At 30.2% G+C, this 15,149-nt stretch overlaps 2 protein-coding genes across 2 annotated transcripts; both read right to left on the reverse strand.

The window, feature by feature from the left end:
* Positions 1 to 3,495: 3,495 nt before the first annotated feature.
* On the reverse strand, positions 3,496 to 6,383 carry LOC114169746 (annexin-like protein RJ4). Its single transcript, XM_028055030.2, has 6 exons — positions 6,084 to 6,383; positions 5,553 to 5,698; positions 5,245 to 5,460; positions 4,472 to 4,684; positions 4,248 to 4,337; positions 3,496 to 3,945 (listed from the first exon to the last, which is right to left on the reverse strand). Exons 1-6 carry the CDS (start codon positions 6,154 to 6,156, stop codon positions 3,742 to 3,744), a joined length of 942 nt encoding a protein of 313 aa, XP_027910831.1. The 5' UTR covers positions 6,157 to 6,383; the 3' UTR covers positions 3,496 to 3,741.
* Positions 6,384 to 11,706: 5,323 nt separating this feature from the next.
* LOC114168614 (annexin-like protein RJ4) lies at positions 11,707 to 14,345 on the reverse strand. Its single transcript, XM_028053500.2, has 6 exons — positions 14,195 to 14,345; positions 13,799 to 13,944; positions 13,244 to 13,462; positions 12,729 to 12,941; positions 12,545 to 12,634; positions 11,707 to 12,120 (listed from the first exon to the last, which is right to left on the reverse strand). Exons 1-6 carry the CDS (start codon positions 14,265 to 14,267, stop codon positions 11,917 to 11,919), a joined length of 945 nt encoding a protein of 314 aa, XP_027909301.1. The 5' UTR covers positions 14,268 to 14,345; the 3' UTR covers positions 11,707 to 11,916.
* Positions 14,346 to 15,149: the final 804 nt, after the last annotated feature.

Raw genomic sequence — 15,149 nt, forward strand, 5'->3', positions numbered from 1 at the left:
ACTAGGAACTCTGTTCAACAAATACATGGCAGTTTTTAAAGCATACATCCACAATGATACAGGTAAACATGAATTACTTAACATACTCCTAACCATATCTATTAAGGTTCGATTACGCCTTTCTGATACACCATTTTGTTGTGGTGTGCCTGACATTGTGTATTGAACACAAATACCACGTTTCTCAAGAAACTTAGCGAACAGATCAGGGTGTTGTCCACTTTTATCATATCTTCCATAATACTCACCACCTCTATCAGACCTTATGATTTTCACCTTTCTGTCTAATTACCTTTCTACTTCATTTATATAAACTTCCAAGGCATTTACTGACTGAGATTTCTCATGCAGTAGATAGACATGTCCATAACGCGAAAAATCATCAATAAAGGTGATGAAGTACTTTTCTTTATTGAAAGAATTTATATCAAACAGACCACATATATCGGTGTGTATGATTTCAAGAAGCTGAGTACTTCTCGTGACTCCTTTCTTTGTGTGTTTAGTTTGTTTGCCTTTAATACAATCCACACACACATTCAGATCAGTAAAATCTAAATCCGGAAGGATTTCATTCTTTACTAATCTTTGCATTCTTTCTTTGGAAATATGTCCCAAACATTTATGCCACAAGTAAGCAGATCGTTCATCCATTAAACTACGTTTAGTGCCAACATTGTGATGCAAAGTCATAAGTTTATGGTTCGGGTTGTAAGAAATCCCTGCATCACATTAGAAACATGAGTCGTACATCCAGAATCAATCCACCACGTATTATGGGGAACTTCAGTTAAGTTTGATTCAAAACATACGTAAGCATTATGCTCACCTTTCTTTTCGAACCAAGCCTTATGCTTTATGCAGTCCTTCTGGAAATGTCCAGACTTCCCGCAGAAATGACATTTGTCATTTTTCTTCTGGATTTTGGTTGAGGACTCGTCAATCTTCAGTGGTCCTTTACCCTTTCCATGTTTCTTAGCAACTTTCTTTCCAACAGCTCCTTGATTCTTCACATACTGAATATAGTGGCTTCCTAAGTTCTTCAGTCGGGTCTCCTCCTGAACTAGCATACTGTGCAACTCATGCACATTCCACTTGTCTTTCATGGTGTTATAGTTCATTCTGAACTCAGACGGTAATGAGTTCAGAATGAACTGCACGAGAAAACCTTCATCCACTGCCATTCCTAAAGACTTAAGTTTTGCTCGATATTTGTCATCTCGATCACATGCTCATGCATAGTACGCGAACCGTCAAACTTCATAGTGGTCAACGTACTCATCAGTGTCCCAGCGAGAGACTTATCAGTAGTTTGGGAGCGCTCTTCCACAAATTTCATAAATTCTTTTACGTCATCAGTTTTGGGAAGAGCTGACTTTATATTGCTTGCTATGTTCATTCTCATAAACATTAAGCTAAGTCTGTTTGATCTTGCCCAAGCTTTGTAATGGGCTTTCTCTTCATTGCTACTAGCATCCATGATAGCAGCCGACTTTTCAACTAGAAGAGCTAGATCAAGATCCAACACACCTAAGTGAAATTGGACTTGCTCACTCCAGTCAGGGAAATTCAACCCATTAAAGACTGGAACAGACGAAGCATGCAAGTGTAAAGATACCGGAACAGAGACTGCAATTAACACATGCCTAACATCAATGCTTTGAGTCATAAAACTAAACGTAAAAAAAAAACAGATTCAGATATAAACAATCCTTCTATGCATACTAATGTTCTCCTTTGGGAGATCCACTAATACACAAACATAAACATAATGATGTTAATCACATTATAACATTATTGATAATTAAAATATGCATCAACTAGAATCACCTACTACCTTTGGGTATATAAATAAAACTAGTGACATATACAAAATTATCTACAATCATGTTCATTAATTATGAGAACAATTAATCAACCTTTGGGCGATCCTTAAATGTCTTATAATTAATGAATTTTAATTAACCCATAAATTTAATTATTCATAATTTAGCAACCATACTATGCGTAATTAAAATAAAAAACATTAATAATTTGAAATCATATAAACTTTAAAATTTTGGCCACTTTGGTGACTAACAAAATTTATCATACTTAATTTCAAATAAATAAATACACATTTAATTGCTATAAACTTTATATAGCATCTTCATTAATTTTAATTTAACAATAACAAACATAAATATTATTGTAAATTAAAATAAATTATTAATTATTTATATAAATAAAATAATTAATATTATTTATATAAATAAAATAAATATTATTGCAACTTAACTGATGCACGATGCACACATTGGCAGTTCATTCCATTCACATTCCACACATTATCCATTCACGTTCACACATTATTCCATTTATTATATTTGATTCCAAAAGAAAAAACAATTGATGCATTCACGTAAAAACGATATCATGTGACTCCACGCATGCACTATTCAAATCATGGAAAAAGATAAATCTCCTTTGACATACGCACGTAATGGAGAAGCTTGATCCAAAAACAGTGACAACGTTTTAACACGCTGCTTTATCCTATGAAAAAGAGAAACAATTATAATTTACATGAACGCAAAAAACAATTAAACCCTTAAATCTTTAATTAGGGTTTATAACATTAGGGGAAAACATCATAAGGGATCACATAATAGGAGAATCATAAATCCTACAATCTTGCTTTGATACCACATGTAAAATTAATTAAGGATCTTTAAGAGTTATGATTCTCACTCCATAAAACATAATAGAGCACTAACCTTGATCCATGAGAGATCCTATGAATATGGTTTAGGGTTCTTCAAATTTGTAATCTTGTGTGCTCTTCAACTAACGTTTCCCAATCTATCTCTTTGTCTTTTTTTCTCTTCTCACACGTTCTTGATGGGTTACCGTGAAAATAACCTTATGGCTAGAGACAGAACCCCAAAATCCTTTTATACCAACGTCCATCAAGTTGGTTTTATTTTATCTTTATCTTTATTTTATTTTATTATCACTTCGCATAATAATAACCAATAAGTCTTTATATTTTTTATTAAATCACAGTTGGGTCCATCATAATATTTCAAATGAGTCACTAATAGAATTAATTCGTCAATTAATCCTAACATTCTTATTAATATAAATTATTATAAACTTTCTTTACTTATTATCTTTGTCACGTATTCAATTAATTAAATTAATTTTAAATATTAAATTAATGAAATAAAACTCCAACAAACATATATCATTAAAACATTAATGAGATTACAACTGTAACAACCAATATATTTCTGAATATTATTCATCATGAAATTTATTGTCAAATAAGAAAATTTTGTTTTTCAGAGTCACTAGTACTAGAAATTATATTTTTCACAAATTCTCAACGGAAAATAAAATTATGCTATGCATGTAAATATTTTGCACAGTATGCTATCCAGAAAATATTTTGGAAAAAATGTGCTGCATGGGAAAAAAATTCGAGAACTCATCAGTTGGAAAGTTCAAAACCAATTTTTGCAAAAAAGGGCATTCTCATGATATATTTTATTTTTTAGTCTGTTCATAATTTATAGCCACCAAACAGCTCTCACATCACCACTCATAGCACAAATCTATGTTCTCGTGCAGAAATATACTTAAGGGAAGAGCAAGGAGAAAAACAAACTAAAGAAAAACCAACACTGGAAACACCAAATTACACAAGTATGAGTTGGGGTGTTCTAAACTCATGATCACAAATGCCCTCAAAAAAAAAACTTAGTCCTCTTTCCCCAACAGAGTGAGAAGGAACTTCTTGTAATCCCCTGAAGTTTCCTTGGCAATAGCATGCTCAAGAAGAACACTGTTTCTCTTGTAGTAAACCTCTGAGATTATCTTCAGATCCTTCTCAGCCCTACTCACAATCACACGGGTGACTGCATCTTCATCAGTTCCAACCTTCTTGATAGCATTTCTCACCACCTAAGCATTGCAAAAACAAAAATCAAGGTGAAACATCAAGTTAACAATTTCAAAAGTGAGTTCATGTTTCATGACATCAATCAATATGTTATAGGAGCATCTAAAAGACTAATGTTGTGATCAAAGTGATCAAAGTCCAGAGTTCAGGTTCTCTACTGAATTTTTTGTTATCTTCTGTGTGGAGAGACAACACCAAAAATCCTGGATAGGACTATTATCTTGATGCAAGCCAAAATTCAATGATGGAAATACAGTGAGATTGGATAGGAATTAGAGAAAAAAATTGAGTTCAACCATCAAACCTTTTCATAGTACTTGAAATGATCATTGATGGAACGGATGGTGGTGTACAATGCCTGCTCAAAATCATTAGATCCTTCATCCACCAGTTTCTGCAAACATAAGAAATATCAGATATAGGGTCATAAAGTAAAGCATTTAAACTTTTACTTGTTTCTCTTTTGAATGGCATATGTAGAAAACTATGATAATTTTGGTGATATGTTAGTGTTTCCATTTTGTGTACCTTAGAGATGGAAGTGCCATGGATCTCTCTGTAGCGGTTGAAAGTTGCAATCAGTTGAGTCTTGCTCCTTGTAGTCAAGACCCTGATGGCCTCTTCATAGGAACCCTTCTTCTCTTTCACAGCATCATGAAGAATTTCAGCCTCACTTTGTGCCAATTTTGGATTGATCTCATCACCAACATATCTAAATGATGTCACCAACCCCACTAGAAGCTGCTCAATATCAGCCACAAAAACTCAAATCATAAGCACCATAACATTCTGTTTTTTTTATAAAGTCAGAAACTTATACTTACAATTACATATGATATCTGATTAAAATAGAAATTGGTTAAAAAAAAATAATCTTTTCTATCTTTTCACACTCATCAATTAGGAAAATTCATCCAAAGGGACTATGATGAATATCTGGTGTATCTGAAAAACTAGCAGCTCACACAATCAATCAATCCTCATTGTCCAAATGAACTTTTCCAAAAGTAAAGTGAAGAAAAAACTCAGATCATATGCACCATAACATTCCCTTTACTTATAATTCAGAAACCTTACCTAACTACTTCTGATCAAACCCTTGTTTCCACATGTCTAACAAAAAAACCCATCATGCAACTGAAGCAAAATTGGCATCTGATTTGGCTACTTAGCCTTCAATCTTAAATGTGATCAGATTGTAAACATTGAACAAAAAGTGATCTCTTAAGAAATCGATCAAAAGACCCTTGCTTTTTCAAGACAGAGTGGATCAAACATGTATTCAATGCAGAAGAACTTGCCTGGCGTGTATGGCCAGTGGTGTGTGCTGCAAGATCTTCTTCCAAAGAGTGCTTGTAGCGGTTGAGATAAGCACGTCTAACAGCCAAAAGCTCTTCTGGGGAAGAGATAGTGGCAATTTCCACAATGACATTGTAGTTTTTGCCACTCTTGATAACAACATTGGCCAAAACAGCATCACGATCTGCAGGTTCTAGAATCCATCGGTACACAGCTTTCTGTTCAGTAAGATTAACACAGAACACAGTTCAATTAGCACACAAGAATTTCAAAAGAAACATGCAAAACTAACAAGAACTTGTGAAGGTACCTCAAAGTCTCCTTTGATCTCAGACTCTAAGCGCTTCACAAGATCCTCCTGGTAAATTTCCTCGTACGCTCTTCTGATTTGTTGTCTCTGATGAACAGTTCTATGACCCAGTATTGTTATTATAAGGTTCTCATCAGTACCCCATCCTACAAAATTGAAATCAGTCGATCACAATCATTCCAAACACCCATTCATAGATACACAGAAATACATCAGGTTCACCACTCTCAAGGCAACACTGAAATTACATGGTTAATCAATATTACGATCACAGTTTTCTCATCCTACAAAGATAAAAATCACTTGAGATCGTTCATTTTTAAAGACCCTTTTCAAGCATTTACACAGACATATCAGATTCAACACCTGAGATGCAAAAAAAAAAATTGTACTTTATAGTTTAAACTGGTTAATCAAGATTGCAAATTTGTCACAGATTTTCATTAGATGAACTATTCAAAATCAACCAAGTTCATGAATAAGTATGATCCAAACAACAAAGGGGATCGTGATGATGGTGTGATAAGCCACCTTCAAAAGCCTTTCTGAGAGCTTCAGCATCTTCTTGGGGAGAGTGGTTGCTGGGAGCAATAAGGGTAGCCATTAATGAGAGTGTGTGTGTTTTCTCTAAAGTGCTCACTATGATGATGTGATGAAGAAAGCTATGCTCACATACTTTCTATTTATAACAAGGTATGTAGACAAATACCTTATACATGTATATAACTTTTACTGTAATTTTTCTATTGGGATGAGTAAAAATCTATCTAGTACCAATCCAAGGCTTGAAATCCGATAAGGTTTCTGGCTTTTTTCAGACAATAATTTATTAACTTTGATTTTCTTTCCTTTCTCTTTCACACTATTTTCAAACTTCAAGCCATTCTGGCATTAAGTAATCAACTGCAGAAATAGTTTATTTATTGGTGAAAATTTTGTGCCGACCCATCTGTGATCAAATCAATGCCACATGGAAGGTTGAAATTTGATTCAAAGAATAAAGCAGAATTGTAATCATGGGAATGATGTGGCGCATCTAGAATTTTCTGAGATGTAATCAAGTTCTTAATTTGCTGTTACTACTATTTGGGAAATAAAATAAACACCATTCATAATTGATTACTACCTTTTCTTAATCCTTAATTGTTCTTAATTTCAACACTTAACAATGGGATTACTGAAAGGTTATTACTGAAAAATAAAAAACATGAAATTATTGAATAATATTTAGAAGCATGGCATGGGTAAGAATGGAATGATTGAACAGTGCAATGAATCTGGTCAAGATTATGCTTTGATTCATACACAATTTTCATTCTCACATGCAAAACGAGCTTTTGCAGATTGCTTTTATTTAAAATATTATATATAATATTTTAGGAGTCTCATTTTATAAATTACTTAATATTCAAAACTAAATATAACTTTTTTTTAGTCAATAGCTTTTTATTTTTTTTCTGACCGTACATAGAAAGTTAGGTCCAAAAAGGAAAATATTACCCAACTATATTTTAAAAAAAAGAGTTCTCTAATTTTTTTTTCTACAAAAGGATATATTGTACCAAATTATTTTAAGAAAAATGCTGTTGGAAGCCACGAGTTTTTGCTTCATCTTTAATTATTAACTCATTTCATTTGCTCACAATGAAAAATAAAAAATAAAAACCTTAAAATTAATACAAATTCCTAAGTAATTCACAATATAAAGTTACTCTTTTCTTCAATTTTCTCCTTCCTGGCCGTCAAAAGACTAAATAAATTCTTAGTAAAGAAAACTTCATAGATTTTAAAATTATAGGCTAATTTTATTGGTTAAATATTATTATTTTACAAATTTTATTACCTAAATATGAATCTGTTTATTACTTTTTAGGAATTGTCAATTATCTAAAGCCGTACTTCTGTCTCAATATTTTTTAAATAAAAACAACTGCTAAAATCATGTCATCAGTGGCGGAACTTGAAGAAAATATTTAGGGGTGCCAAACTATATTTTTTATATATAATTTTCTTAATTAAAAAAAAATTATTTCTTCTTAAACCATGCAATTCAAATTTTTCAATTTTTAATCTTTCTAATTTATTGAATTCACATGAATGAGTATTCTAATTTTTATTTCAATTGAAGACTATTCAACTAATTCATTACATGCAGTTGAAAATACAAAACATCAATGGGTTATACTAATTTGAGAAAATATAATTAGGCTTCATGCCAATTTCATACAAAAAATTCCTAAAATCATAATTAGGGTTCATACTAATTTGGGGAAACTTAATTTGGGAGAAATATCGTAATAGAAGAATCATAATCTAACATACATATATCATACTAGGATACTTATTCATGAGATCGTGTGAGTATGCATTATTTATCTTCTATATTTTCCAATTTCTTTTTCCTAATTTGTCTTTGTTTTATTTCACACTTTTTTGATGACTTATTTTGAAAAACCTTATAACCAGATATAGAACTTTAATTTCTTTAATCCAATTATTAATCCATCAAATTAATTTTTATTTTACTTTTTAAACACTAAAAATAATATATATATATATATATATATATATATAACTTAATAAAAATAATATAATAATATAAAATTTAAATATATATATATATATATATATATATATATAATAAAATTAAAAAGTTTGGGGAAGCCATGGCTCTCCCTAATCCCTAAATAGGTCCGCCAATGCATGTCATGTTACTAAAATTTATAACAGAACAATATTATTTCAATTTTTTTTTCACATGTCAACACTTCGTTGAGTATTTAAAAGATTAATAAAAGTATATAATTTAAAAAAATGTGATACTAAAATAAAAGAAAAGCAACTAGTAAATTCCTAAAAAATAATAAATATTAAAATATAGAACTAAACTCAGATTGAATGGATAACTATTAAAAATATTAGAATATCTCTAATTGCAAGATTTTGTAAAATTTTCTTCACAATCAAGTCTTATTTTACATTAAAATGAATTTTACTACATTACATTATTTTTAAAACTTTTGTTCAGGTCTTATTTTAACGGTAAGATTTTATTGGAACAACATTTCTACAATATTTCAATTTGCAATTCAATATTCTAAAATTTTAAAAATTAATTTAATTATATAACTAAATATTTTCTGTTCTTAAAATGGGCAATATGAAAATAAGACCAAAATTAAGATCCAAAGTATCTCATATCAACAAGTTTCATAATATTTAACTCTTAAATTTAAGAATATTGCCATTAAAATTCTTTGATGATGATAACATACAACTCATAACCTAATCTGGCATGACGTGGCAATTAAAAAAAGTTAAATAATTTTAAAAAAATGAAAATGGTACGTTACGTTCTTATTGAAAACGAACACTTCATCTTATAGATCCAAATAAAGAAATAAAAAGAAAAATAGTTACAATCATGCATTGTTTAAACTTGTCACATGGTAGGTATATTCTAATTAAGAATGTTTTGGTTTGTTCAACTAATCTTGTTCGAATTTTCAAGAAGCTCTTTTTACTTTCTTTTCTTTATTTAATCATTTTTTTTTCATTTTGTATTAATTATTTTCCTGACATGACTTGTTTAAATCGAAGATCAATGTATCAGACATTATTATAAAGGGAAAAGAATGTAAAATCTACTTAATTTGAAACGTTAATATATTTTAAAAGAGAATAAAAAAATCAACTTTTCATAGTGACTCATACCGTGGAATCTTGAGCTGTCTGTTTTTTATTTTCTTTTTACTTTTTTTAAACTATTTGTTTACTCGGGACTCCTTCATGTTCAAGGAGACATTTTGTCCACAAATTTAATTAGCTTAATTGATTAATTAAGAAAACACTTGAATTGAACAATAACACGTGAAACTTAATTATTTAGCGTAGGATGAAATTATACAAATTAATGGGTTAAATAATTTTTTTATCTCTTAGTCCATTTCGAAACTTTAGACCAATTTAGTTCTTCATCTTTCGAAATAAGTTAATTTAGTCATTTAAATCAAATTTTGTTAAGTTTATTTGATATTTCAAACACATCTCATGATAGTATTTGACTTAACATTAAAGCAAACATGTATCAAACATTATAAACAATTCAAATACAATTCTAAATATTACAAAACATCAATAAACCTAATAAAATTTAATTAAAATGACTAAATCCACGTATTTCGAGAGATGAATGATTAAATTTATCCAAAGTTTAGAGATGAACTAATTCCACGATTCACTTAAAATTAAGGAACCAAAAACATATTTAACTCGAAATTAAATTATGGATCTTTTGAGTGAGATATAATACCAATAAGATATCAGTTTATAAATCATTTCTAACTTGAATTCTTAAAACAATAAATATATGATTTTGTTTACATAATATTAAACTTTTTAATTTTATTCTATATAAGACTTAAATTTATATTTAAATTTTTTTAATATTTCAATTCAAATACAATTACAATTAAAAGTTACATGAAAAGTAATAAAGCAAATGTACATGCAAAAAATTAGAGAAAAAAAATATGAATAATACCTTGGAAGGAGTTGTGAAGAGTCTCAGCATCTTGAGAAGGTGAAGTTAAGAATGAAACATGAAGAGTAGCCATTGTAGATGACTAGATTTGTTCATGTTTGTGATTAATTTAATAAAGTTAAGAAAATTTTGTTGATGGATTTGTTAACTATGGTTAAAGGTGATGGTGATGTTATGATTTATAGGTATATGGTAATTTTGGAATTAATATCATGGTTTTGAAATTTGGGTGTTACTTTTTATGAGTAAATTAATTATTTTATGCGTTAAAGAATGAGCAACTTTTGGTTTCAAAAGTTAAAAAAACTGATGAAATATTTCGGAGTTGTTAGTTTTTGTCCCTTGTGAATGGAAATGAAATGGAGGATTCTCATCGCTTGTACAGGGATTTGGAGCAAAAACACAAGTGAGTATTTCTGTCTTAAAAAAAATAAAAAAATAAAAACAATTATGTATTTATACGTGACACATAATTAATATCATATTAATGTATTATTAAAAGAAATGATCCGATTGTAACGAAATTTTTAAAATAAAAACTCAATTAAATCAAATAAAAAATGAAAGATCTATTTAAAATTTTGAAACAAAAATTAGAACATTTAAAATGATTTAACCATAAAAATATTAATTTTAAATCATTCATAAGTTATTTTTTACTATAAATATAAAAATTATAAGAAAAAACTTACAAATTAGAAACCATACAAAAAGAACATATGTGAAAACAAGGACTAAATATACTTCCTAACCATGTAATGAAGGAGTTTTCACTTTTTCTATGATTCGGTATAAACTCAAGTACCCGTACAAACAAAAAAAAAATAGCATTTATTCTTATTTATTGTCATCGCACAGTCAAAACGACCTTCTGGTGCCGACGTTTCCAAAGATACTCTATAGCATAAATAATGGGTTTTTGTAATAAAAACAATTGATTTATTTTTTGCTAAAATGTCATTCAAAATAAACATAAAATTCATACAAGAACATCTATAAATCAATTTGAATGTGATAAATGAAAACTCACGATTAAAATAAAAAACATGTATTACACGAGCGGGACAGGACAAGAACCAAAGACACGTAAATAATAGTAAAAGAAAAGAAGATAAGGTTTGAGGCTCATAATAATTTAATATTGTCTATAAAAACAAAACATAAAATAAGTAATAATATAACTTTTTTTACAAAATACTACGATACTTTTCTCTTTAATTGAAAAGGAAAAAAGAATAAAACTCTATACTAAAAATAGAAAATATAATTACAAAGAGAACCGTTAAAAGAGAAATTAGTTATTTTTTTCTCAAATATTAAAGCAATAAAAAAAGATTTTGGTGTATTTTTAATAAGTTATTAATAAAGTAGAAAAAAAAAAGTCACCAGTTCAAAATACAAATTTTTATGTCATTCTTCGTTTTTGAATTTTGAAAAAAAAAACACGTAAATAGAATTAAAAGTTTTTAAAAAATCCGATATTTACATATGAAATGGTAATAAAGGAGTTTCTGTGTCTAAACAAAACAAAAAATGTGCATATCATTACTAAAACTTCATATTTATTTAAAAATAGAAGAAAAAAAATGCATGAGTGTGTTGAAAAAGAGATTAGCATAATTTTCTCAAAATTTATTATAGTACTCAAACATCACAAACAGAGATCTTACACAGAAGTTTACACTGACATAACAAAGACAACAGATACATAACTGATAAAAGCACACTCAGAATTGGGAAATTAACCAAATCATGCACAATAAACCAACAACAATAGCAGATACAAGAAATGTTTCAATGTTGTTGTCGAGTGCAATCACTTCAAACATCCTTCCCCAACAAAGTGAGGATGAATTTCTTGTAGTCCCCTGAGATTTCTTTGGCCACTGCATCCTCAAGATGAACACTGTTTCTCTTGTAATAAAGCTCTGCAATGTTCCTCAGATCCTTCTCTGCTCTTGAAACCACCACACGGGTGAGTGCATCCTCATCAGTTCCAACCCTTTTCATTGCATTGCGCAGAACCTACACATCATGGCCAAAAATTAATGAAGTTTAGGATTGTTAAGATACAAGATTTCAATTAAAACTTGTTAAGAATTTAAAGGGTGTAAGAAGTCTCATCGGATAGAAATAAGTAAGATGACTAATATATAAGTAAAATGACTCATAAACTCATTTTTTAAGGTTTTGAGTTAAAAATGATGTCTTAATCTCTTATAGAGACTTGTTTTACGACTTATTAGTATCGAATCTCCTGGTGTTCTCTATTTGGGAAAACCTCACTCTAGTAAGATACCGAGGGAGGTGTTCCAAGAGAGACTTACACTTGGCTCCCCTCTTGAAAAAACCTCATAAAACAATGTAAAATTGCAAGCAAGAAAATAACATGGTTCCTTTTAAAATGATGACTGGTATACTTAATGCAGGTATAAAGATGGAATCTGACCTTTTCATAGTACTTTTTGTGGTCATTGATGCATCTAATAGCAGTGTGCAATGCCTTCCTGAAATCATCGGATGCATCATCCAACAATTTCTGTGACAAGTACATAAATGTTCATACACATGTTAACTATTTATCCAAAGATGTATATTGAGCAATCAAGAAAGAAAAGTGTTTTGTATTGTACCTTAGTTATGGAAGCGCCATGATCATCTCTGTAGCGGTTGAAAGTTGCAAGAAGTTGAGTCTTGCTCCTTGTGGTAAGGATCCTGATGGCTTCTTCATGGTTTCCCTTCTTCTCTTTGATAGATGAATGAAGAATATCAGATTCAGTTTTTGCCAATCTTGCATTGATCTCATCACCACCATACCTATATGAGGTCACCAACCCAACCAACAGCTGCATAAACCAACCAACCACAAACTTAAAAGTCAAAACCATTAGCATGCACCTAACATTTCATTAAGCATGTACTTTTGACCACCAAAGTTTTCAAAATGGTCCAAATTTGGGATAGTGAATCATATCCACAGTGTTGACATGAACAAACAGATTATGATACTATGTTAAGAAGTGGACTATAAACCTAACTCAACCTTACAAAATCAACTTATAAGGTGAGATTTGTATCTATTTATACTATGCAATCATATGAAATCATATACAATCATCTTATCTTTAATCGATGTGAGATTATTCACCTGTCGAAGATCACCAGAGGTATAAGTAGCTACATCTTCTTCCAAAGATCGTTTGTAGCGGTGGTGATAGGCACGTCTAGCTGCCAAAAGCTCTTCAGATGAAAGCACACAAGCAATCTCCACAATCACATGATAGCCCTTGCTTCCATCCTTGATTGCCACATTGGCCAAAACAGCATCACGATCTGCAGGTTCCAGCATCCAACGGTACACTGATCTCTGTTTTGTTGTTTTGTTCAGACCCATGATTCAAAATCATTAGTACTCTTGAGACTTTATGTCACAAAATCATGTGATGTTTTACTAAATTCTGCTTTAGATCCCTCCATTTTCAGTCAAAACCAGCTTTAGTTTGATCTCAATATGTTCAAATTCAAACAAGACCATGATTTCAATCATCCAATTTTTTCAGTAATTGCAAAGCCATGATTCAAACACAACTCAACACTAATTGATAGGTATGAACACTAAGATCAATTGTAAGAGAAACTAAGGGACTCAAAACAAATTTTATAGTATTTTTTAAAGAAAAAGCCATGTTTTTACAATGGTTACCTCAAAGTCACCAGTTAGTTCAGACTCTAGGCGTTTGATGAGGTCTTCTTGGTACATTTCTTCATAAACCTTTCTGATTTGTTGCCTCTGATAAACATTTCTGTGACCCAATATTGCAATAACAGTTTTTTCATCAGTTCCCCATCCTGCACAGTTCAAAACCATAGATTTTAAATACTGTATTTGTCAAAAGTTACACCATATTGATGATCAATTTTTTTAAAAAAATGGTGGAAGGTTTGAGACAAAAATGTTTTTCCATCACAGAATCCTTGATGGATGTTCACCATGGCAAGAAAACGATAACAAATTGGTAAATCAGAGAACTTTTTTTTTTTTTTTTAATTCAAGGAAAATGGGAAGAGAAATTATGCACATATATATATATTTATGAACCTTTGAAAGCTTTGTTAAGAGCCTCTGCATCTGCACCAGGTGAAAAAGTGATGGGGGCAATGAGGGTAGCCATTGTTGATTATGATTTCCTCAGAAAGGGGTTTGGTATGTTAGATAGAGTTTGGTTTCCAACTCTATATTTATAGTGTAATTAATACAATTTTTACAGCTCTGAACTCTGCCTTTTACAGTGTCCAAATTTATTTTATTTTATTTTCATTTCAGTGACAATATCAATAATTCAAATTATTAATCTTCCAGAAAAGTTTACCTACTTTTGTTAAAAGTTTTACAAAATTTACCCAGAAAAGTTTGTTTAGAACAATGCCAAGAGGCTGTCACTGTCTATATGAAGCTTCTTGTGATACAATGAATAACCTATAGCTACACAGCTATTATGTACAATGCTTTTACAGAGTCTAATTTGGTAAAGAGCAATGCCATAATCTTCAATTGTGCGGTATTTTTTGACCTTATAGCAGAGGGAAATCGAAGAATCGTGTTGCAACATTATTCGAATTTATTGGTATTAAGTACCATACCAATTCGTTGAAATTGGATGGAATATAAACTTCTTGTACTTTAAAATAGTAAAAAAAAAAAACTAAAAACAGCACTTTTTAAATTTTATTAAAAAGGTAAAAGAACTTATTATTATATTATAATATAAAGTTAACTTAATGGTAAAGACTAAACGGAATCCATGACAAACATATGAGACTACAAGATTGATTTAAAGATAATAGATCTAAGATAGGTTGGGAGTTCAGTTCTCTTGGTATCAAAATATTAAGACAAATTTCAATTCAAAACTAATACAATAAATTCATACATTTTGTTCATATATAATTAGAGACGTCACACGAGCCGGACCGCAAGCTCGTCACAAAAAGGACGGGCCGTATTAAAATCTCTAACCCGCCAACATACTGTAGTATGGTCTGCTTAGCCTGCT

This window comes from Vigna unguiculata, chromosome 11 (assembly GCF_037176805.1).
Source record: "Vigna unguiculata cultivar grain cowpea cultivar isolate G323 ecotype 2 chromosome 11, ASM3717680v1, whole genome shotgun sequence".
In the NCBI taxonomy this organism is placed as follows: domain Eukaryota; kingdom Viridiplantae; phylum Streptophyta; class Magnoliopsida; order Fabales; family Fabaceae; genus Vigna; species Vigna unguiculata.